This window comes from Chlorocebus sabaeus, chromosome 2 (assembly GCF_047675955.1).
Source record: "Chlorocebus sabaeus isolate Y175 chromosome 2, mChlSab1.0.hap1, whole genome shotgun sequence".
NCBI lineage: Eukaryota > Metazoa > Chordata > Mammalia > Primates > Cercopithecidae > Chlorocebus > Chlorocebus sabaeus.
Window position 1 is genome coordinate 50,254,562 of NC_132905.1, and position 26,819 is coordinate 50,281,380.

At 39.5% G+C, this 26,819-nt stretch overlaps 1 protein-coding gene across 5 annotated transcripts in view; it reads right to left on the minus strand.

Annotated features, from left to right (window-relative positions):
* The window catches only part of MACROD2 (mono-ADP ribosylhydrolase 2), a 2,124,972-nt gene that overhangs the window by 562,572 nt on the left and 1,535,581 nt on the right, over nt 1–26,819 (minus strand). For all 5 annotated transcript variants that reach the window (XM_037985372.2, XM_007960545.3, XM_073008401.1 and 2 more), the window contains exon 8: nt 2,514–2,587. In XM_037985372.2, coding sequence (XP_037841300.1) covers nt 2,514–2,587 — 74 coding nt within the window. The remainder of the gene's footprint in view (nt 1–2,513; nt 2,588–26,819) is intronic.

Below are 26,819 nucleotides of genomic sequence, written 5' to 3' on the forward strand. Positions count from 1 at the left end.
TGGGTCTCACCATTGCTAGCAAGCAGTAAGCTCATTCTGTCTTCCAGGATTTTCTCCTGTGCTTCTCTCTGTGAGGAATGTTTTACCTCAAGACTTCCGTATGGCTTGGCTCCCTCCTTCCCATTGTACAAATTTGTATTCCAAGATTATGTCCTCAGCACAATCTCTACCTAAAAACACATTCTCCAATTGCCCTGTTTTATTTTGTAAAGCACTCTTTGAACTTTCCTGTTTCTTTATTTTTTATTTGCTTAATTTATGTTAAGCAAACATAATTTTTTTTTCTAGACTAGCAATATGACAAAGCAAGGATTTTGTTTTTCAGTGCTCTGTCCCTGGAATATAAAAAAGTATCTGGTGCTTAGGGGGATTCAATAAATATTTATCAAATGAGTGAATTAATGAATAAGTAGCTTAAACAATCAGAACATCAAAATAATACTGCAATGAAGACAAAACAATTAGAAGCAATACTTTTTATAAGTCCTTAACCTAATCTGTTTGTTTTAACAGAGCAAAAAATAAATCAAAATACTGCTAATCAATTTATTTAGCTTTTATCTATGACCTACCAATTAGAATTCATTTATTTAGAAAAACCTGATGTGTTCAAATGGACTTGCTTAAATTAGCATATTGAAACTCAAGGTCTTTTTAAAAAGGGAATCAGCACAGGATATGTTTAAAGTTGCAATAGCAATAACTGAGTTTCTCAGTCCAAATTATCTATATTTTCTACAATGGACCCAAGAAATTAGCAGAAAAATAAAAGGATATGAAAGCAAAAGAATAGACTCAAAGACAGGGTAGGCAAGTGAATTAAGCAGAAAACACTAGATTAGAAAATTTCTATGGAAAATAACTTTCTGTATAATTTAGCTAGAGAGAATCAATGAGTAGAATTTGTCGATGAGCTGTACATGTGACCAACATATTTATTCTTCATCACTACATCCTCAATGATATGAGTTTATGCTTTTGTCCATCACATGCCAAGATGACGCATGAAAACTTCCTCCAGTGGGGCATATCCTTGGATTACTATTCTAGTAGAAATGATGGATATGCACTGATATACTTGCTCGGTTATCAACTTTCACTCATGCAACACTTTTGCAAAGCAGTTAATCCAGGTGTGGAACATTTACCATGACCAAGTGATATATTGAAGATAACTGGCTTTTAAAGGAACTGAGTTTCTCTTTTTGGCCTCCATGGCATTCCAATAAGGAATGTCCAGTGAGTTACGACAACTGGGTCAGTCTCTTGGTTCTGTGACTTTCCAATCTTGAGTATGTCATTTAACCTTTTGAGGGAGAATGCGGATGAAGATAACATATACCTACCCTAGAGATTTCATAAGGTTCTTGTGAAAAGAAAATAACACATGTCAAAGACATGTTTTGTAAGCTGGATATTTTAGCTATTTGTTTTTCTTCTGCTTCTTTGAGGTAATTTAAGATATCCTTTAAATTGAAGTCGCCACATTTATACATTTCAAAGTAAGAGGAAAATAAAGGGCAAGCACCAAAATGGATAGGTTTGGCCATGTGGTCAAGAAATGCTGAAATTACAATAATTAGAAAATGACACTGCTGTTTCTTCAAACACACAAAAGTACTAAGTGCTCCCTCTTTTGAAAACCCCGTCACCTGTTTCCATATCTAATTATTTCCAAATAATTCATCTCCTACCCAAGGAAAAAAGCTAAATTCATGGTCCACCATAAAATGAAACACAATTTTTATAGCCCTTATGTGAATAACTGAGGAGAAAAACAAAATCAGAAGAAAAATGCGTAAGATTGTGAATTGTCTGAAACCTCCTAGCTATTACAATATGTAAATCAACAAATCTCTGAAATTTAAAGCTCCATGGTCTCTAGTTATTTTGTTGCTTTGTTTACTTGAGTAATTCCCCCGTTCATCACTAAACATATTGCAAAGATCTTATTAAGTAAGCAGAATAGGAGACATGATGAATACTCTGATGAAGGCATTTAGTTTCATAAGAAATCCTGCTCATAATGATTTTGTGATCAATTATACAAGCCCACTTCAATCTCACACTCAGACGTGACTTTAGGGAAGTGATTAGTTATAAATCCAAAGAACACAGACACCAAACAATTACTGTACACCGGGAACCTCAAGTCAACAAAGATAACTTAGCTCTAAGGAAAATAGCACAGGAAAACTCCTTATTCTTAATGAAATCCATCCTGTTCTCTTTTTCACACATATAACCCGTACTATCCACAGATGGAAAAAAAATTAGATGGCTAAATGAATCTGCTCAATTCACCAAATAGATCAATAGAGTTACTGCATTCCATCAATTACAGAAAAATATTTAATGTAACCCTCATGTAACCCAAGTGATGAATGGTCAGCTAGGTTTGGCTCATTGACTAGGTTTAGTTGATATTTATAACATTTATGTGCTTCTTTGGGGGGAACTGAGCATCAAATTACATTATCCTGAATGTTCACTGATTATGCCGTTCCTCCTACCTCATGGTGATTCTTGGCAAGCCATTCCTTAATGGTGCTGAGGGCAATGACTGCAGCAGGCTCGTTCGGAAAGCCTAGATGAAGAGCAGAAAAAAACAAATGAACAATGAAAGATGAAGGCAATAGAGAGGTTAATCACGCTACGAAACTGGAGTTTTCTCATTTAAACAATATTCAATTCAGTCAATAAGTACAGGCCTCAGTAAGATGTACATGGATATAAAGCCTGTGATCCTACACACAGGCATTAAGGGGGCTGGTCCTACACCAGTACAGAGTTTAAAAATAATTTAATTGTGTCTCTAATCTTATAACAATGTCAATTAAAAACATATTTATATATGCTTAATAGATTACAATGTACTTTCGTATTGTTTTCTTGTAAGAAGTGGTCAGATTAAAGTTTATTATCCTCAGCTTAAAACAAAAAGTACATGTGTCTCAGAGAAAACATATAGTTAGCCCAGGGTCAGTTCTGCCCATCACAAGGCCAGCAGCACTCCACCAATGGACCATACCACAGAAACCTATTGTCAGAATTCAAAGAGGGTATTTCCTGTTTCACTTGGGGCCATCAGAGCTGATGCTTGTAATTGTAATTGAGACAGCAGGAGCTAATCAGGTCTTGTTGTACAGGTTTGGTTTTAGAAGGGCAGCAAGAATGACAGTCTTATGCTTTGTCCCAGGGAGCAGAAGCGTACATGCTCAGAGTCTCCAAAACACATTCAGAATGTCACCTTAGCTGATCTAAACCAAACATATTCCTGGACCCACAGAATCATCAAACATTCTGCCAATAGTGATGGTATGTGAAGGAATAATCCTATCAATGTATATATTTATGGAGCAGGAAGAAGAAGAGATAGGAGTAACTATGCTACTGAAACTACTCTCTTTGAGCTCACCACTGGCTTCCTAATCACCGAATCCCATCACCTTTCTATTTATCTTCAAGCTAAATTGTTAGATATGTTTAGTGTTAGATGTGTTTGACTAGTTGTTTATGTTTTATTCTCCTCTCACGTATTTTAATTTTTTTTAACTTTATTACTTATTGTTTGACAGCTTACAATTCAGTGGTTTGTACCATATTTGTAAAGTCTTGCCATCATCACTAATTCCAGAATATTTTTATCATCCCATAACAAAACTCTGTACCCATTAATGGTCACTCCCCAATCTGTCACCCAAAGCCCCTGGTAACCATCAATCTACTTCTGTCTTTATGAGTGTGTGGCTTTTCCTCCTGAATTTTTCAACCCTGCCTTCTTCCACGTCTTCTTCTTCCTGTTTGACCAATTCTTTCCTGGCTTCTTTCTAGCAACATTCATTAAATGTGTGCCATTCCCAGCATCCTAAACTCAGCCCTCTTTTTTTCTTTATATGGCTTGTCTATGAAGATATCTTCTTGTCCAGAGTCCCCTGGGATATTGTCCATACAGATGCAGAAAGAGCGAGATGTTGCAGAAATGGAGAGAGCCAAGACTTAAAAGACCCAGTTTTATTGGAGGGCAAATATGTATTCCAGTAGTTCAAACTGATAGTTCAGGACTCAGTAGGTCTTCAGAAAAAAATGAGTGAGAGGACAGGAAAAAGACAGATACTGTCCCCATTTCCAAGAATATGTGTTGCTTTGCTGATTAGGTTTCTACAGGCTTTGCTAGAGAGTGCGTTAGAAAAGGGGACAAAACAAATCAGAGCCAAGCTTCATTTTTCTTAGAGGCAATGGCTGTGATATAGAAAATGTGCATAAGTTCTTGAACCTTTGTAATGTCCATCACATTTGGGATTGTTCATTTGTTATGAATTGTTTAATCCTATTCGTTTTCTTTAAATCAACGCATCAAAATGTAAAACCTTTAAATTTTCTTTAAAGTTAAAAAGTATTACTGAACCCCACATAAGTAGCTATGTCATACTTTTATTGAGTCCCTGTCCTCTAAAAGCCCAAAGTCTAGGGGAGGAAATAGACAAGTAAAGAGGCAAACAAAATGCAGCATAACAAGTGTATTAGGGGTATGTGGACACAGATAAAGAGGACTAAGCAAGAAAGAAGTGTGAGGTTTGCAGGAAATAATAGAATATTTGAGGAACAGAGTTGTAACATGGGGAACCAAGGAGACATTATCCTCAGAAATAAGTTGTGAGTCCCGAGGAATCAATGGGAAAGGTTAGGAAAAATGAAGTGGAGAGGAAAGCAGGATGAGAGTACGGGTGAGCTGCAAAGAAGGAAGGAGGTGGCCAGGTGCGGTGGCTCACACCTGTAACTCCAGCCCTTTGAAAGGCTGAGGTGGGAGGATCATGAGGTCAGGAGTTCAAGACCAGCTTGGCCAAGATGGTGAAACCCCATCTCTACTAAAAATACAAAAATTAGCTGAACATGGTGGCGAGCACCTGTAATCCCAGCTACTTGGGAGGCTGAGGCAGGGAATTGCTTGAACTTGGGAGGCAGCGGTTGCAGTGAGCTGAGTTTGTACCACTGCACTCCAGCCTGGGCACAGAGCAAGACTCTATCTCAAAAAAAAAAGAAAAAAGAAAAAAAAAAAGGAGAAGGAGGCCACGATGGGCATTTGCTGTTAGGGGCTTAACCATAGAAGGCCTTTTCTGTCCATCTCTTCCCTGAATTTAACACCTACATTTATAATTGCCTGGATACTTCCCTTTGATATGCTTCAGCACCAGAAATGCAATACATGCTCCTACCTAAAACAAATGTCGCCCCTGGCTTTCTGGTTTCTGTCTATGGCTTTACCTCTCTCCTAGTTACTGCCATGTTTGACTGCCTTCCCTGCTAGTAACCGAGTCCTAAAGGCATTTTCCCTCTGAACTATTTTCCACCTCGCCTTCTTTTCCTCCCTTTCCCATTGATTTCTTTCAAGGTCTGATCAGCCCTGACCCAGACAACTGTAGCTGACAACTGTGCTCTTTTGGTCTTCCTTCCCTTCTCCAATCTATCCTGCAAGCCACTTTCAAGTGATTCTTTCTACAGCATAGTTAGCATTACACCTCAACCGTACACAAAACAGAGGCAGCCTTTGTTGACTCTCCAACACAGAATAAACACCAGCACCTTAGCTTAGTGTTACACATTCCAATGACCCCACGGGGCCTTTCTAGATTTATGTCTCAGTTTTATCTTATTTATTCTCATCTCATAAAATTCTTCTCCAAATTTAGGTATGTTGAATAAGTATTTAAATCATAAAATTATAGGGCTATATAAAACTAATAAATACTGCAACCACACACAGTTGCAATGACCATCAGCATTAACATTCACCTTTAGAAGACATAATTCCCCACAGAGAAATTATACAAGTTGTCATAGAACCATGGCAACTATGGTCAGTTCTCAATAATTTGTGACCTCCTGGTCACTCATATTCATCAAAGCATCTGGCACTGAGTTAGGATTTTCATCTTAACCTCAAGGTTCGCTCTAACCCTGTGTGATTTCAACATCCACGAGAGTGACCCACCCTGCGCCTAGCCAATCCATTGACCCGTTCATCTTCCACAACAACCTCCTCCATGAATCGTACCCTGGACCTTGATGCAGCATTCCCAATTCAAAGTTACTAATTTAAACAGAGCTCTCTCAAAACCTGCTTTCTCATTGTTAGTTTGTTTGCTCAGTTACTTTCCAAGGAATACTCTTTCACAAGCATTTGAAGCCAACTCTAGCTTCAAGTCACTCCCCAAGTTAATGGCAACATTTCTCCCATGCATAAGCTGGCCCTTTCTTGTCTCTCTAGTCTCCTCTCATGTTGCTTTGCTCTTTGTCTTCTCCACTCCAATGACACTGGCCTTCTTTCTGATCTTTGAAAGTGGTATTTTTATTTTGCCTTCCTGTCATAAAGCCTTGCTCATGCTCTTTCCCCTTTCTGAAATGACATTTATCCTCCTTTTTTCCTAGTGTATTTCCATTTTATTTGTCCTCTGCTCAGTGGTCACTTCTTCAGGAAAGGCTTCTCTGACATTGATGACTCCCTATGTTATGTTTTCATAACACCATGTACCTTTACCTCACAGACCCATCACAGTTGCAATTCTACATTTACTTATGTAAATACGTGATTAATAACCTTAATAGAGTGAAAACCCTGGCAGGTGGATAACACATCTGTCTTTGCTTATCACTGGATACCTGAAACATTGCCAGCACATAGAGAATGATCAATAACTAGGTGTTGAATGACTGACTGGATTACAGACTTGTACATATTGACAACAGGAAAAGGCTCACTGCTGGGAACACAGGGAGTGTTTAACCTTAGAGTATGGGGAGGAGGAAAGGATGCTGAGAAGGTACTCAACAGTTATATTCAGAATATCCCTTTTCATTCCTGGAGGAAAATATCGAGATTCATGAGAAAATCTAGTTCCTGATAGGAAGATGCATTGTGATTAATTAAAGGGGGAGAAAAATATCAAGATGAATATCCCTGAAAGTATGCCTGCTTTCGTTGGACATGGATATACAAGATAAAGCATGATGTTCAGGGTAAACAGCAAGACAATTCTTCCCCCATTTAACTGCAAGACCTCCGGGGTTACAAATAAGAACAATGAATGGACAAAGACAGATTTTAGCCTAGGGATGGACTCCCAAGAGAGAAAGGACTTCCTCAGAACATCACAACATATTCTGGTCACCAGGGGACTTTTGTTCACAAAAGTAGAATGACCACCCAGAGGGGAGGCTACAGACAAGCTTCAGATGAATCACTGAATTAGATGACATGGGAAATCTCTTCCAAGTATGAGGGTCAATGAGGCTGAACAAGCCATGAATAATTTAGGGTCAGGCATGCAGGGAGTTGCATGTGTGTGTATCCAGGTGCGCACAGATTCTGTGCCTCTACTGGAATTCCAAAGCTTAGTTTTCTACTCATTAGGATAGATTCATAAAATTAACTTTTGTCATCAATGTGAAAGTTGACTTATACAATAAATAAATGATTTTTTCTTATTTACTTTGTATTGAAAGTGCTTACAAATATTTTACATACTGTACACACACACACACACACACACACACACACACCATTATGCAGCTCAAGGTATAAGATACTTCTAATACTACCCAGAAAGTTGCCTTGTCCTGGGTCAATGCCCAGTCCTCAAAATAACCACTATTCTGACTTCTATGATCAAAGGTTAGTTTTGTCTGTTTTTACACTTCACATATATAGAATTATATAGTGTGTGTTCTTTTTGTCTATGTTTTATTCAAAATTATGCCTGCCTGATTTACCCACGGCATTACATGTAACAGTAGCTCATTTCATTGTAGTGTTGTGTTCCATTGTATGGATATTCCACAATCTGTTTATCCAGTCTAGTGTTGATGAATAACTAGACTGTTCCCAGTATGAGACTAATATGAATAAAAGTGCCATGAACATTCTCATACATATCTTGGTGGACAGAAGCATGTTTCTGGTGAGTATATATCCAGGAGGAAGGACTGCTGGACCCCATGTTATGCTTGACTCTGGGAGATTCTGCCAGTTTTCCAAAGCAGCTGTGCCAATAACACTCCCACCAGAAGTATATGAAAGTTTAAAATAATGTGTTTTAATAATCTCTGCTGATTTATTTATTTAACATGTTGAGATGTACTTTCTAATTATATTCTCTTGACCACATTTCAAGCTATTAAAGATAGCTTTAGGCTATTCAATACTTTTTATAACTAGAAGCTGAGATAAGATTTATGATTTGCCTGTGTTCTCACTGCAAAGCAGTGATGTTCCTAAGTCAAGAAAGGACAAATTCTGTCAACAGACCGTCAAGACAATTTAAATAAAAGACACAGAAGTGAAACAACAAGTTGAATTTACAGTAGTTTTCATCCATAGCACATCAAATAACTCATTAGGTGGACATTTTCCTTTCACTTGGCTATTAAGCCGACATTTCTTTTCATCAAATTTCACTACAGAAAGATACAGCAATAAAGACTCATTGAAGATTCTACCCCACCTCTAAACTGTACGTTTGTTGGAATTGTTGAAAACCCAGAAGCCAATACAGCTACAGTGAATCTGGTTTTCACTTTGTTGTGGACAATTTTCCTATTTACTTTTTATTTTTTACTGTTATTGATATTTCTCTATTATCTTTAACTTTGTCCAAAGGCTCCCATGTAGAAACGAATTTTGTTCACCTGACATAAAATTCAGTCATGTTTACTAGAATTCTAGCATATTCTGCTAAAATAAAGATAGACATGACTTACTCTACCAGTAAAACTGTCCTTTTTCAAGTCAGAAGCAACAGATTAGCTTTTCTTTTAAACTTTAAAATGAAAGTCTATTTGGGGGTGGGCATGCCCAAGATGGCTGAATAGGAACAGCTCCAGCCTCCAGCTCCCAGCGTGAGAGACACAGAAGATGGGTGATTTCTGCATTTTCAACTGAGGTACTGGGTTCATCTCACTGGGTCATGTTGGACAGTTGGCACTGGTCAGCGGGTGCAGCCCGATCAGTGAGAGCTGAAGCAGGGCGAGGCATCGCCTCACCTGGGAAGTACAAGGGGGAAGGGAATTCCTTTTCGTAGCTGAAGGAAACTGAGACACACAACACCTGGAAAATCGGATAACTCCCACCCTAATACTGTGCTTTACCAAGGATCTTAGCAAACGGCACACCAGGTGATTATATCACACACCTGGCCCAGAGGGTCCCACGCCCACAGAGCCTCCCTCATTGCTAGCACAGCAGTCTGAGATCTAGCTGCAAGGTGGCAGTGAGGCTGGGGGAGGGGCACCTGCCATTGCTGAGGCTTAAGTAGGTAAACAAAGCCTCTGGGAAGCTCGAATTGGGTGGAGCCCACCACAGCTCAAGGAGGCCGGCCTGCCTCTGTAGACTCCTCCTCTGGGGACAGGGCCTAGCTAAGACAAAAAGCAGCAGAAACATCGGCAGAGGTAAATGCCCCTCTCTGACAGTTTTGAAGAGAGCAGTGGATCTCCCAGCATGGAGGATGAGATCTGAGAATGGACAGACTGACTGTTCAAGTGGGTCCCTGGCCCCTAAGTAGCCTAACTGGGAGACATCCCCCACTAGCTGCAGACCAACACCTCATACCTCACATGGCGGGGTACACTCCTGAGATGAAGTTTCCAGAGCAAGAATCAGACATCAATACTCACTGTTCAGCAATATTCTATCTTCTGCAGCCTCTGCTGCTGATACCCAGGCAAACAGGGTCTGGAGTGGACCTCCAGCAAACTCCAACAGACCTACAGCTGAGGGTCCTGACTGTTAGAAGGAAAACTAACAAACAGAAAGGACACACACTAAAACTCCATCAGTACGTCACCATCATCAAAGACCAAAGGCAGATAAAAGCACAAAGATGGGGAAAAAGCAGGGCAGAAAAGCTGGAAATTCAAAAAATCAGAGCGCATCTCCCCCTCCAAAGGACTGCAGCTCATCGCCAGCAACAGAACAAAGCTGGACGGAGAATGACTTTGACGAGTTGAAAGAAGAAGGCTTCAGTCGATCAAACTTCTCAGAGCTAAAGGAGGAACTACGTAACCAGTGCAAAGAAACTAAAAACCTTGAAAAAAGAATAGATGAATAGATAACTAGAATAATCAATGCAGAGAAGACCTTAAAAGAACTGATAGAGATGAAAACCATAACACAAGAACTACATACAGGACAAATGCACAAGCTTCAGTAACTGACTCGATCAACTGGAAGAAAGAGTATCAGCGATTGAAGATCAAATGAGTGAAATGAAGCAAGAAGAGAAGTGTAGAGAAAAAAGAGTAAAAAGAAATGAACAAAGCCTCCAAGAAATATGGGATTATGTGAAAAGACCAAATCTACATCTGATTGGATTGCCTGAAAGTGACGGGGAAAATGGAACCAAGTTGGAAAGCACTCTGCAGGATATCATCCAGGAGAACTTCCCCAAACTAGTAAGGCAGGCCAACATTCAAATTCAGGAAATACAGAGAACATCACAAATATACTCCTCGAGAAGAGCAACTCCAAGATACATAATTGTCAGATTCACCAAAGTTGAAATGAAGGAAAAAATGTTAAGGGCAGCCAGAGAGAAAGGTCAGGTTACACACAAAGGGAAGCCCATCAGACTAACAGCAGATCTCCCAGCAGAGACTCTCCAAGCCAGAAGAGAGTGGGGGCCAATATTCAACATTCTTAAAGAAAAGAATTTTCAACCCAGAATTTCATATCCAGCCAAACTATGTTTCATAAGTGAAGGAGAAATAAAGTCCTTTACAGACAAGCAAATGCTGACAGATTTTGTTACCACCAGACCTGCTCTACAAGAGATCCTGAAGGAAGCACTAAACATGAAAAGGAACAACAGGTACCAGCCATTGCAAAAACATGTCAAAATGTAAAGTCCATCGATGCTAGGAAGAAACTGCATCAACTAGTGAGCAAAATAACCAGCTAATATCATAAGGACAGGATCAAGTTCACACATAACAATCTTAACCTTAAATGTAAATGGACTAAATGGTCCAATTAAAAGACACAGACTGGCAAATTGGATAAAGAGTCAAGACCCATCAGTTTGCTGTATTCAGAAGGCACATCTCACATGCAGAGACACACATAGGCTCAAAATAAAGGGATGGAGGAAGATCTACCAAGCAAATGGAGAACAAAAAAAAGCAGGGGTTGCAATACTAGTCTCTGATAGAACAGACTTTAAACCATCAAAGATCAAAAGAGACAAAGAAGGCCATTACATAATGGTAAGGGATCAATTCATCAGGAAGAGCTAACTATCCTAAATATATATGCACCCAATACAGGAGCACCCAGATTCATAAAGCAAGTCCTCAGAGACTTACAAAGAGACTCAGACTCCCATACAATAATAATGGGAGACTTCAACACCCCACTGTCAACATTAGACAGATCAACGAGACAGAAAGTTAATAAGGATATCCAGGAATTGAACTCAACTCTGCACCAAGCGGACCTAATAGACATCTACAGAACTCTCCACCCCAAATCAACAGAATATACATTCTTCTCAGCACCACATTGCACTTATTCCAAAACTGATCACATAGTTAGAAGTAAAGCACTCCTCAGCAAATGTAAAAGAACAGAAATTATAAAATACCAAAAGGATTATAAGTCATGCTGCTATAAAAACACATGCACATGTATGTTTATTGCAGCACTATTCACAATAGCAAAGACTTGCAATCAACCCACATGTCCATCAGTGACAGATTGGATTAAGAAAATGTGGCACATATACACCATGGAATACTATGCAGCCATAAAAAAAGGATGAGTTCATGTCCTTTGCAGGGACATGGATGCAGCTGGAAACCATCATTCTCAGCAAACTATCGCAAGAACAGAAAACCAAATACCACATGTTCTCACTCACAGGTGGGAATTGAAACAATGAGATCACTTGGACACAGGAAGGGGATCATCACACAGCAGGTCCTATTGTGGTGGGGGAGGGGGGAGGGATAGCATTAGGAGATATACCTAATGTAAATGACGAGTTAATGGGTGCAGCACACCAACATGGCACACGTATACATATGTAACAAGCCTGCACATTGTGCACATGTACCCTAGAACTTAAAGTATAATAATAAAAAAAAAAAAATTAATGAGCTCCTCCCGCCAAAAAAAAAAAAAGAAAAAAAAAAAAAAAGAAAGCCCATTTGGGGCTATAGATTACCATACCATAGAAAGGCATATGGTGATACTTTAAATCAATAATTTCAAAGAGGTTCTTACTACAAAATAAAATAAAATAAAATAAAATCGAACATAATTTTGGTATAATAATAATTTGGTATATTTAAGCCAGGCTTTAAAACCTTAACCCCATGCACCATTTGGAGTCTGCCCAGGGCTTCCCTCAACATCCCCTTCTAGATCTGTTGCCAGGTCTCACCTCAGTTTTAACTGCCTTTCTTGCAGTTTGTAAGAAGACAGCTCTCTAGAGACCAATGTCCAGGCAAAACTCACAAATCTAAAAACTATTCTTTATGTACTCAATCATTTTATTTTCAGTTGAACAATGTATTTTGTGGTCGATTTTACCTCAAAGGGGTTTCATCCATACCCTCACTCTGCCTAGCCAAGCACGGGGCCAAAAGCTGTGATAAAATACTAGCAATTTTATGAAATCATAAATCCCTGTGTAGACTGCATATTATTTAGAAAGTAGTTGCTATACTAACCAGCCTTCCAAGTGACTAAAAGCTCCAAATTGGTACTGTATTGTTATAAATATCCAGAATATCCAGAAGTTAGGAGCAGTAGTTTAAAAAAATCAAACTCCCTTGAACTCTGTACATGAAATTCACAACCCCTTTTGAGCTCTCTATTCCTGCCAACTCTTTAATGAGGAAAGCATGGCGCCATGTTATTTTTATTCACATGCACACCCTCAAAATAAAAATATTGTGAAGTTATCAAACATGAGACTTTCAGCATTGATAGAAACCTATGATTGTCCTGAGTGAGAAGGATGTATCACTGGGTTGATCGATATGTGGACATCAGTTGAATGGGGATTGTCAACATCGACTATCAATGCAAAATTACACTTTGCTTGATAATTTCAGAGAACACAGTCATAGTATTTTTCCATCTTAGCACACAAGTTCTGTTGTGAGGATCACAGGAAACGAAACAGTATACTTTTCAAGCTCGGGTGAAAAGAAATACAAATGTGAGATTAATTGTGTGTTGTTATTTTAATTTCTCCGGAACACACACATGCACACCCTACCATGGATGGGGAGGAGAGACTGGAGGGTAGAGATGGAGGGTGTGATGGGAAGTATTGGGCAATACATTGTTTTTGTTTTTGTTTTTAAATCTCAAAACAGCTTTTGTCAACCTCTTCCCCCTTGGCCTCCTTCCAACCCATAAAAGCAATTCTGATAGCACGATGAAATCAAATTACTTTAGAGAAATGAGCTGAAGGAGCCTCACCGTTAAGCAATTGCTAGACCAGCCACTCAGACCATTCTGGCTAAAGGCTGAGTTTCACAAAAGATAAAACAGGTGAAGTAATAAGAGTGACACTGGCCCCTATTACTGCAGTGAGCATGGCAGCAGAATGCTAAAAAGGTATCACTGGCTTCACCCAGGAGCATAAAGGGGCACCTAGTAGGCAAGGGTAAAGGGTCCACAGTCTGTTGTTAAGAGAGTGGAGCTGCAGATGTTTTGTGATCTGGCTTTGTTATATGAGTATATACACATAACATGGCATACTCATAAGTTGGGTAACAAGAGCAGATGCTGACGATGCACCGCATGTATCTTCTTGGCATGTGCTATTTCCTTGCAAGCTGCTTTGACTTAAACCTTTTACCTGAGGGCTCCTTCTGGTGCCAGCCCCTTTTACCCGAGGGCTCCTTCTGGTGGCCAGAGCTCACTTTGCCACATGTAGGGCAGGTCTAAAGGGCCAGGGAACAAGCTCCTCCCTAAAATGTTCTTCAACCAATGATTACTGAGAGTTGTTGGGTTAATACCTCAGCTCCCTCACCCCTCAGGGGATAATGCTGAGGTGTGTGCTTTATAGTTTTCCAGAACTGCTCAGTGAGTTCACACTCCACTTGCCCAAAGTGGCAAATCCCTTGATAATGCATTCTTTATTTGCTTCCTTTCTTTGTCTGTCTCTCTTTCCAAAAGTCACCTCCAAATTAACAACTTACACACAAACCCCTGCCTTTAAATCTGCTTTTTGGGGGTAGTCGAACCATGACAGCAGTCAAAATGAATTGTTGAATCTGAGATAATGAGGTGTCATATCTCATCTTGTGATCACCCTTTCTCCACTGTATTTTAGTTGTAACCTCTAGCACATGCACTGTAGAGAAATGTTCTATAAAATAGCTAATTAACTGGGGAGAAGGAGTTGGGGAGCTCACTGGTTGTTAGCACAAAAGTAACATAATATTTCACTTTGGGGAGTATAGAGATCATCTAGTCCAGGCACATAATGGCATGCAAACCTGGCCCACTAGATAACATAGCAATCTTGAAATACTAATAAACTGCTGCTAGTGCTGCTGCTGTTAGCATTTATTGAGCAATTACTATGTATAAATCACTCTACTTAGTAGCATTTATCTGTGTGATTTCATTTAATTTTCATAAAAATACAATGGAAAGTAGAAGAGAAAAGAAAAAGGAAGATGAGTTGCTCTGTAAATGAACAGTAATGGACTGTAATTGGACTTTATTGTATTGAGGGAAAGATGAAAAGATAATTTGCTGGGAGAAAAGCTGACTGTTGGGACAGAAGTTGAGGCAGGTCTTGCATACCTGCTAGACATGCTGGCTTCTTGCTTCCATCACTCTCGTTATCTCAAGTAGCCATATGTCTCTCATTCACTTGATATACTGTTTCAACCCCCACATCCTCACCACCTGTTTCTTCGGCTTCTGGAGCTTGGGGCCTTCATAGCCTCCACACTCACGATGGCCCCCTGGTCCCACTTTCTCTCTCAAACTTTTTCTCATTCCTTTGACTCTGCCAGACTTCATCGCCCCCCACAACCTGGTGTTGGATCTGATCACCCCAACATAATTAATTTGGATTTATATTGAAAACTCCCAAGGTCAGGTACAGTGGTTCATGCCTGTAATCTTAGTATCTGGGGTTGTTTTGGCAGGAGGATCAATTGAGTCAAGGAGTTCTAGATGAACCCTGGCAACACAGAGAGATCTTATCTCTACAAAATTAAAAAATAAAAATCACTCAAGCACATGCCTGCAGTCCCAGCTACTCATGAGGCTGAGATGGGAGAACTGCTTGAGACTAGGAATTGGAGGCTGCGCTCCAGCCTGGGTGACAGAGTGAAACCCTGTTGAAAGAAAGAGAAAGAAAGAAGGAAAGAAAGAGAGAGAAAAAGAGGGGAAGGAAGGAAGGGAAAGAAAGACAGAAAGAGAGGGAGGGAGGGGGAGAGAGGAAGAAAGGAAAGGAAAGGAAAGAAAAGGAAAGGAAGGAAGGAAGGAAGTTAGGAAGGAAGGAAGGAAGGAAGTTAGGAAGGAAGGAAGGAAGGAAGGAAGGAAGGAAGGAAGGAAGGAAGGAAGGAAGGAAGGAAGGAAGGGAAGGGAAGGGAAGGGAAGGGAAAGGAAAGGAAAGGAAAGGAAGAAGAAAGGAAGGAAAGAAATGCCAAGAGGTGTGCAAAGTATGGTGCGACTTTGTCATGCAGTTTTAGTAGACTCAATATAACCCAGTAAGGCAGTTTGGACTCACATCTGCTTGAAGAGAAAGTAATGATATGCTGTGGTGGGCACAGGTGGGAGCCTAGGCTATTCTTAGAAGCCAAACCACCTCTGGCTTCCAAATAAAATAAATAAAATTTTGAAAACTCCCTTCAAAATGTATATAATCTTTTCCATTTTACAGAAGAGGAAAAGTGGCTCGTGGAGGACTCAAGCAAAGGACTGAACCAGTATACCAGCCCACACCCCCTCCACACCCTAGCCTGGAGCCTGGAACCTGGCATGTTGTTGGTCCTCAGAATGGATGGAACATACCAGAAAGCCTCTATGTCAGAGACTCCAGTCTGGATGTTACACGGTTTCAAACTCCAGAGAAAGAAAATCAGATTGGAGGCCCCTAAGGGCAGGGAGCTGTTTCAGAGCACCAAACATATGGCCTCTGGCATAAGCCACTCCAAGAGGACCCATGGGATCAGATGTGCTACCCTCTTTCTCAGGTGACAGCACCCATTCTACCATTTAATGTCTTCATTGCAGAGTGTGGGTGGGGCCCAAGGAATCTCTTGAGAATGTAGAAAAGCTGGCAGTTCTGATGGTTCAATTACGCTTGAACACTTAGGTACCATCACTCTGGACATGACTGGAGCGTGTGAATTTGTGGCCCACTGGCTCACTATAGAACTTCTGTGATATTGCTTCTTTCCCCATGGTCCTGTCTTACCCTTTCCTTTATTTTATTCAACTTAGCACTGATGTCCCTAGCAGGGCCTCTAAAATTAGTCAAAATATCAAAAGGGAGAAGGGAAATTCTGTACTTCTTCTCATCTTAATCTCTTCACACCCATTCTTTCATTTCACTTGACATTATGTGTGCCAAAGCAAATGATATTCCATAAATTCTACTATATTCCGCCTTGGTCTTGAGACACTTTTTCTTTCATTTACTTAAAAAACTGCGAAATATGAAGTTTTCCTTTCAAGTTGTGTTTCCTCTGCTCTGCAAAACAGGTATAAATGAACCGCATTTTTATAGGACACAAGGTTACAATCTATGCAAGCTTCATCAGCTCCTCAAACTTATGAGCTCCAGCGGCTATTTCGGAGGGTATTTTTGAAATCATCTTTTGCCTAAGGAATTATAATAATGACTGGAGAAATGGCTCGTGAAACAAATTCTATTCTATGCAAGCTGTTCCTGCTACCCCTGGATAAGTCTTCTGAGAAAGGAGATGAAAGATCTCATAGAATCACCTGGAATAGGGTTTTTAGAAATTCTTTTTTAAAAGAACATTTTCCCTACAGGGGTAATCAAAGGAGTTCATTGAGGACATCACACTTGAATAGAAAAGGCTTATATTGGGATCTACTGAGAGATGAAAATGCAGTTTCTGCTTATTGAACGGATGGCATTCAATGGTGCGTAGTCCTGGTAGCTGGTGATCTTTCCAAACATAAAGCACACCATGTCACGTCCACGCTAGGAGCCCCCTAGTGGCTTCCTCTGTACTTACGGGCAAAATCTAAACAACTCACCTTGGATTGCAGGGGTCTTTTGCTGCTCTTACCACTACCTGAAATGATGTCTGTTTTGTTTGCTTGGTTATTGTGTGTCCACCCTACTGGAATTTAAGCTCAATGAGACAGCTCTGTCTGTCTTATTCTCCTTTCCACCTTCAGGCTCAAAGCAAAATAGGTGCTCAACAAGGTGTCATGCCACATTTGGGAACATGAGAAATACCCGGCTGCTCCTGTGTCCTAGGAGGCTGCCTAGCATCCTGCAGTGATTCTGCGGCACCTGAGGCCTATGAGAATAAGCCCTCTTATTGGAGGGCAGGACACAAACTTCTGTGCTTCTCTCTGGAGTCTCTGCTGGTCTAGACACTCCACGCACGTGACCTTGGTCAACTTAAAAACACAACCTACGAGAATGACAGCTAGGTCCCCTTGGCTTGGGGTTTTGACAAAGGCCTCTGTCGTAGGATCCCTAGACTAGGATAGACTGCAGGACCTCTTTCAGGGACATAGCACCAGACAGAGTCTCTTAGCTTTGTTACTGACTCCCAGGATGTAAACCACTTCTGTCCCAAAAAGCTTTCATGTTCTCACGGGCACAGACAGGTGCATGATTCTCCAGAGGGAGGCATGCTGAACACGTCAACACTGCCTCAACAGCATTCACCCTTATTATCTTAGTAGAAGAAAGAAAGATAGCCCTCAAATCCCCTGACTATTGACTTTTGCTCTTCAGTGATAGTCAAGTCCCCTGAAGGCGTGAGTTTGTAAACTGCCCTCAGAATTCCAGGAATTCCTCTGTAAAACTTCTCAGTGTCCAATTCCCCTAAGGTGAACATTTGGCATGGAGAATCTTTCCTTTTCATGTTTGAATCCTAAGAGAGACTTTGGCCTTGACACTCTATTCTGAGTTCTGTCTGACTTCGTCTGCTGGTAGCCTAAATAGGGGTGGTCCAATGGGTTTGGATAGAATATACAATGGCAGCCACACCTTTGCTGATTGAGACAGAGATCAAAGCAATTTTAAGGACTAAGCTTATGATTAAAAATAATACATAATTTGATATGATTTTGTGATTAAAATTACCTTATATAATTAAAATATGCTGGAGGACATCATCCTAAAACTCATTTTCAAAGACATTCCAAAAGATATCAAGTGAGGCATTCCTAAAATTCCAGTGTTGAGTCAGAGGACATAGCTTCAAGTTTGACATGAGCAGTAACACCAGTAGACTCTTGCGACGCCTTTTTTAGATCACTTTCTGAGTGTGCTGGATTAGATAAGTGTTCCCAATTCTTCGCTTCTCTTTGCCATCTGAATTTGCAGAGCCTGCCACCCTGGGTGGAGCATATTTCCCTGCCCCATCGATGTTGAGGTTGGCCATCTGACTTGCTTTAGTAAGTGGTATGTGAGCAGACATGAAGTTTTAAAAACTGTTTGCTGGTTTGGAAAGAGAATGTCCCAGATAACTACTGGCCTTTCTGACAGGTGCCTGAAATGAAAAAGAAGGAAAAGACCTGTGCCCAACAGAAGCTGAGACTCCAGCTTGTTTAGGCCAAGCCCAGTCTTGATCAGTTAAACAACAGCCAACCCTCAGTCTTGTAAACAAGACAATACATGCTATTTGCTGTCAGCTACTTGGTTTTAGAGGTTGTTTGTAATGCAGAAAAATATGATTGATACATTGAGTGAGAACTAATACTGCTGGTGAACACATAATGTTTCAGAAATCCCTCTGAGGATATATAATACTTGAAGATGGTTTTCATTCCTATCTAGATCTTCGCCACCTTTGGAATCTGGCTTCAATTACTGACTATCTGTCCAAGGTAAAAATATTCTCTGCATAATAAATCCTGCAAACCAATTTGATGAATTCAAAGAGATATGAGAACTGGTTCAAGAGAAACCCTGGTTTTAGAGTCAGACCTACCAGGCATTGAATCTTTTTCCTGAAAAGTGCAATCAGAGTGAGCAAAACAGGGATCTATTCCTCAACGTCTTCACCGGTAACATATAAGAGGGGAGAAGTCATTCTCTCTTGTTGTGAAGACTAAATTGCACAAGTCACATGCATTTTGCTCCCCTACAGGTCTTCTTGTTAGCTCTCCTTCCCTAAATTTATCTTATTTGCTTAATAAGGAGAGAAAGCTGAAAGATGTAAGAAAACCTAAAGGCACAGGAATGCTGTTGTGCACAGTAGGCCTGGAAACCCAGGTGGGAGCTCCATGCTCTTCAATGTGCCACAGAGTGACGACTGGAAGTATAGGTGGGCTCAATTTTCAAGATCAAGTATGGTTTCACTATGCCCTCTCTGCCGCTGGAACTTGACATTACCTACCTTTTTTTTTCAGAATCTCTTCCTAATGCCAGAAAATATGATTTTTGGTAAGAGGAAAAGATAGTAGATGAACAGATTTTAACAAAACTGTCTTGTTTATAGCTAAACTTCTGAAGAAATTATAAAATATATGTCATTGTCTATAATATCAACCCCCAAAAGAAACTTGTTAAACTCCCCAAATGGCTATACAGTGGATTTCACCACATCTTCATAATATGAATACGTTTCTTTAAATCATCTAAAATGAATTTAGAATGACCTGAGTAATCGACTGTGATTCATGCAATAATTGCATACACGATCTTTTACTATTCTACCTAAAACATCCCTTTGGCTGGTTTCAGATCTCTGAGTTTTACCCAAACATAAGTTACTGCTCCTGAAAATGCCTAGAGAGATGTAATTGCAAGTGATGCATATACCATTTCCCTCAAACAGACAGAACCTGGCTCATTTCTCTTAACCACAGCAAGGCACTTGGAGTATAGTGAGTGTTTGACGAATGATAGGAGAATGAAGAGACCAAATAAGCCACAGAATTTTAAAGGAGGAAAACTTCATTTTAACATGCAAATTTCCCACAGCAAGCATCATTGTTCGTCTTAGTAATGAACGACAGTATTTCACAAACGATGAGCTCTGGACTAAGTTTGTGGTAGAATAATGAAACCCCAGAAAAGGCACATTTCTCATCAAAAATCAGTTTGTTTTCCTGCTTGAGCTGTAGTAAGCAGAGACAAGATAGCTTGGAGTTGTAATGTGCCAAGAAAACCTGCTGGGGCAAGAAAAGAAGTTCAGGATGTGCTCATAGTAGAAATAACTATCCATTTAAACACAAATGTTAGAAATTTACTTTGATCGACCTCTTTGGGAAGGTGGAGCTTTTGTGTCTATTGAAAGTATTCCTCAGGGAAAAATCAAATAGATGTTTGCTCAGTATTTCACTTATGAACACCTGACATTTTTCTTCTTACAAAGTAACAGGCCTTCATTTTTGTCCCTAGGCTCAAAGAAAATGAAGAGTCAGGAGGATGACAAAATGAGAGCCAGCACATGATCTTTTTCTTACTTTCCTAGACATCCTAGATGGTGAGAATAACAATATATAGGTGGTTCAACATATAAGGAGTTTGGAAGATGTCACTCTGTCCTAACACGTGTGCTAACACATGAACAGCTAAACCAACTAAAGGGAAGCAACAACTTTCTTTAGATCCATCGAAGAAGTGAAGTCACAGAGCAAACTGCTGTCCCCAAAATTGGAGAGACAGACAGATGGGTACAGAGAATCACAACTTATCTGAGCAGAAACCTCCTAGCAGAAGCCTCCGCAGGAACGAGTACTGGAGTAGAAAAGCCTAAACTCTAACTGACGGATTGCTGGAGACTCCGTGTGGACAGGTCTGAATAACAGAAACTCTAGGGGGATCCATTCATCCGGGGCTATCATGCTTTTGTGAGTTTTACCTCCAGGAGCTGGACCAGGTTCTCACAATGAATATTAGAGAAAACTCCCGTCATGCTTCCAGAAGTGGGAAGGGAAAAAAGAATAAACATCTTGAAACATGTCACAGCATTCTGTTTGTCATAACAGGACCTGCCTTCAAGAGAAAATATTTCACCTGATACTAAACTATTGGGGTTCTATCAGATCCTAACCAACCTGGGGAAAGGGAAATACTCAACTTCCACCCACTCTAGCCTTCCATATAGAAGAAAGGAAATGCCCGATTCCAGTTTACTCTAGCCCTCTTGCCCCACCTAAAAGAGGTGGAGGACCTAAGAAACACTTGTGATGTTCACAGTTCAGAGGTACAGGGCTGCTGAAAGACTGAGACCTAATCATATAACTATATAATACTTCTCCCCTGACATCTAACCACCACATGACTAAAGCCTTATTTATTGTAGTTCCTTTTCCTCTTCTATGTAGTACATTACGTTTGGCTGTCAAGAAAAACCTGTAAGACTTACTAAAAGAAAAAAGCAAAAGTTTGAAGGGACAGATCAAGCATCAGAATCAGATATGGCAAGAATATTGAAATTATCAGACCAGGAATTTAATAGCATCACAATGGAGGCCCTAGATAAAGCAATAAGACAAGAAAAATAAAATAAATTAAAAGGCATACTGATGGGAAAGAAAGAAGTAAAATTGTCTTTATCCATAGATGACATGATTGTCTATGTAGGAAATCCAGGTTTGACTAAAAATCCCAGAGAAAACAAGCAGTTATAGCAAGACTACAAGATACAAGGTTAATATACAAAAGTCAAACATTTTCCTATTTACCAACAATAAACTAGTAGATTTTGAAATTAAAAACAAAATACCATGTATATTAGCCCCTCTGAAAATGAAATGCTTAGGTATAAATCTAACAAAATATGTAAAAGATCTATATGAGGACAACTCCAAAACTGATAAATCAAAGAAGAATTAAATAAATGAAGAGATAGTCTATGTGCATGGATAGAAATACTCAATATTGTCAAGATGTCAGTTCTTCCCAACTTTTCAGTTGGAAAGAAGAATCTATATTTTCAATGCAGTCTCAACCCAGATTTCAGCAAGTTATTTTGTGGATATAAACAAACTGACTCTAAAGTTTATGTGGAGAGGTAAAATCCCCAGAATATCCAACACAATACTGGAGAAGAACAGTCAGAGAACTGACACTACCTGACTTCAAGACTTACCATAAAGTTTCAGTAATCAAGACAGTGTGGTATTGGCAAAAGGATGGACAAATAGATCAATGGAAAATAATACAGAGTCCACAAATAGATCCTCATAAATATAGTCAACTAAATTTATCAAAGAAGCAAAGGCACTACAATGAAGCAAGTCTTTTCAACAAACTGGGCTGGAACAGCTGGACACTCACATGCAAGAAATGGATCAAGACGTGGATTTTACACACTTCACAAAAAAATCATTCAAAGTTAATAGTAGTCCTAAATTTAAAACAAGGAACTATAAAACTCCCAGAGGATAACAGGATAAAACCTAGGCGACATTGGATATAGTGGTGACATTTTAGATACGACACCACATACATGCTTTATGAAAAAAATGATAAGCTAAATTTCAGTAAAATTAAAAAAAAATCTGCTCTGTGAAAGTCAATGTCAAGAGAATGAGAAGGCAAGTCGCAGACTGAGATAAAATATTTGCAAAAGACATATCTGATAAAGGATTTTTATCCTAAATATACAAGGAACTCTTAAAACTCACTAATAAATAAATGAACAGCCCAATTAAAAATTGGCAAAAGACTTCAACAAACACCCCACCAAAGAAGATATACAGATGGCAAATAGACATATGAAAAGATGCTCAACATCATATGTCATAAGAGAAATGCAAATTAAAACAACAAAGAGATACCATTACACGTCTATTAGAATGGCCAAGATCCAAAACATTGTCAATACCAAATGCTGGTGAGGATGTGGAACAACAGGGACTCTTATTCATTGCCAGTGGGGATACAAAATGTTACAGCCCTTTAGAAGACAGTTTGTCAGTTTCTTACAAAACTCACTATACTTTTATTACACTACCCAGCAATCTCACACCTTGGTATTCACACAAAAGAATTTGCCCCCTTTGAAGGGTTAGTGACAGTTGATCAAGGACTTCAATGTATTTTCTTAAGCTTTACAATCCCTATGCCAAGACCAGCAATGACGGAGAGTTTCCGTTGCTGCACATCCTCATCAACGATTGGTATTGTTGGTATTTCAGATTTTGGCCATCTAATAGGTGTGTAAGGGTATCTTTCTGTTGTTTTAATTTATATTTACCTTATGACATATGATGTTGAGTGTTTTTTCATATGTTTATTTGCCATCTGTATATCTTCTTTGATGTGGTATCTGTCAAATCTTTATTATACCATCATTACTAGTAGAAAACCTTGAAAACTTAAAGAAACTGGGAATTTGTTCTTTAGGAGTAAAAAGCAAATAAACGAGATCTTGGCTTTTACTTCAACCAGGTTTAAGAGAGAAAGCCTAGGATGGAACAGACAGTGGCAATTTCAAGAGAACAGAGAAGAGGGCAGTGGAATCATCTATATGGCCTCAAGTAAGGGAGGAAATCCGAGCCTGGATAGGCCTGTGTGGGTATGACGATTCATTCCTTGCTACCTCCCTCCATACCTCCAAAATAAATAATGATTCCCAAATCCCCCTAGTGCTGTTCTAACAATCCCATAAAGACTTCTGTAGAAAAAGAAAAAAAAAAGAAGAAATTAAAGATGTCACAATGGTTTGGTGGCCACTAATATTATATATCAGTGAGCTGATTTACCTTTCCACAAGGGCAGAAGCCAGCCCTGTCTTAGAATTTATTTCTACATAGTCACCTTCTCTCTTAACTCCAGGCAATTCCTTCAGCACCTGTGTAACTTGTTTATACCCAAATTAAACTACAGACATTTGTATGCTGTCTTGTAAATATTAGTTTTTTTAAAAGGTTTTTATTTTCTATGACTTTAGCTATACAACAAAAGCATGAGAGTAGGCTCTCTGACTTTTCTTTTCTTTTGCAACCATAATATTTATTTATGTAATGCACTTCTTTTGGTTAACACTGCATTTAAGCAGTACCATTCATATTTGAGATTATTTCTATTATGTACATGTGTAGACAAACATATATATCATATACATAGAAATATACATACGATATATACTATATAGTAGAATATAAATACAATGTGACAACATTTACCTCATCCTAGCTTTTATCACCCAGATTGAAAGGGAATTTGGCCAGCCTCTGCCTCATGTTTAGAAAGCACATCAGTCATTCAGTCATTTCCAGAGTGATGGATACTGAACTAAGGTATTCAGACACCTTCCTGGTTTGCTTCCACAGACGAAGATCCTATCTCTGCTGGTATGTACTGACATGTGCAGATGGACCCAGATCATAATGTTATCTTACATGGCATCTTCTATCTTTGTTTTTCTCACAAATAAAGTTTTGAATAACACGCTAGCAAAATGAGAACTATGGCATTCCAATGTATCAACTTAAGCATGGTATGATTAACTATTAAATACGTGTGGTCCTTCATGTTTGAAGAATGCTATGGTTAGGGAAAGTAAAGTGTAACCATCAGGGTCTGGGTAGGAAATAGGATTTCCTTAGATGTTTTAAATGCAAAAATTTGATAAAGGGACCACATATGAAGACACAGTCATGGTTAAAATACAGGCAAGATATGTGGAGACACTCAGAGGTGTTAGCAGAAGAAAGCAGTGAGCACCCTAGGGGAAGTGTGGGGGAATAATGTAACCATAGCCTAGCACGACAGAGCAGGAGCTGGGAAGTATAGGCTGCCCAGCTAACCATAGTCATAGAGGGACAATGTCATTCCAGAAAGATGGTATCAACGCAGGGGTGGGAAGGATAGACAGGTGGCGAAAAAAGGGAGTGGCATGGAGAAATGAAGGATTGGGAAATGGGGATTTAGAGACAGGTAAGAACTATACCAATCACTTTCTCCCAATGTCCCATCCTCCTGGTAACCTGATTCCTTCCCTCCCCTATAACCTAAAGCCAACCAGAGGCTAGCCAGCAAGAACTCGGGCAGGCATCCACAGGGCAGGACAGTGAAGAGAAGGCAGTGGAGAAGGTGGGCAGATGGAGAGTAGGCAGCAAACAAGGGAATTGTACTATTATAAAACACAACCCTCATAAAAGCTAATTCACCAGATTATCACTTCTAAACTGTTAATTACTTTAGACCTAGCTCCTAAAATAGGGGCACACATAGAAATGGCACAGAATCCCAGGTTCTGTCAGGGAGGCAACCAGAATTGGTTAAAAGTGACTATGGTTATGATGCAGAGACCCCAAAACTAGAGTGAAGAGGTAAGAAGTGGCGTGCCCCAGCTCATTCCAACATTTGGCCAATTTTAAGGGGGGTTTAGAGTCTCTTAATTAGGAGACACATTAGTTTTTAATAGAGTTGGGCCAACATTTCTGTACTTGAATCTCATGTGTTTCACAAGCTCATCATTCACTCTCCATGAATATGCACTAGACAGAGATTTCCTTGAGGCTGGTAACAATAAGGACTTTATATCATTAGCAAAATTCTGGATCTACTGTGGCTTAATCACATTCTTCTCTACACTAAAATCTCCATTAGGTCCTGCTGATTTTTCCACAAGATTAATTTTCATATCATACTTTACATTTATTGTCATTTTCAAATATTTTAGCCACAAAATGATCCTTAAAACATATCTCTGCATATTCATGCATATATGTGTTTTTATATTTATACAAAGAATACATACATTTTGAGAGTCATTTGGTGTCGATGAATTTACTCAAACACCATTAAAGAGCGTCAAAAATTTGTTTGGCATGTTCAAATCTGAAGAAGCAGCTGGTGTGAAAAATAAAGCCCATTCAGCAGGTTTCTCTTAAGGAAGAGGCACTCAGCCTTTATCGTAAATATATTTTGAAGGCTAATGTACTTGGTAGAGCTCGCAAGTATAGTCAGAACACAAAACACATCTCCAATCAGCAGTGCTTCACTTATTGAAGTTAATTGCTAAAAATAATAATAATGCCAAGGGTTAAGAGAGAGAATCTAGTACTTAACAAGGGCCCCCAGAAAGCTAAGTCAGATTAGATACCTAGCAAAGGGAAGGCCGTGCTGGTGTTCCTCACATTTTCCTGTCTAGATCCTTGTCAAGAGAAAACCATCCTTCAGATGTCAAGAAGGATTTGTGAGCATTAATCTAATTTTCCTTTCAGGACAAGGGAGCAAATAACTTTCATGAAGGAAGTCTTTAGTGCTTTACGAATATGCTCAATTTTCTGCCAGATGCATGAAATGGCTGTTTGACATCAGCACTGCCTGCACTGTTCATCTCTTTTTGTATTGATTTATCTGCTAACCTTGACGAGCCAGTCTTAGATTGCAGATTGGTCACGCAGCAGGACAGAACCATTTTGCTTGGTGACAACTTGCATTTGTGATTGGCAGCCACCCTGCAACCAAACTGCCTAGCATCTCCAAAGTATCTTGAATCTTTCCAAGGAATAGCAATTTTTCCTTCTCTGCACAATCTGAATTTAAGAATTAGGGAAGGCAACACTGTAAAACAGCCAACTCCCTTATTTACTGTGACAATCACAGGCTGTCACATTCTGCCACCCAATCATTCAGGAAATGTTTTTCCCAGATTTGGGTGCTGTG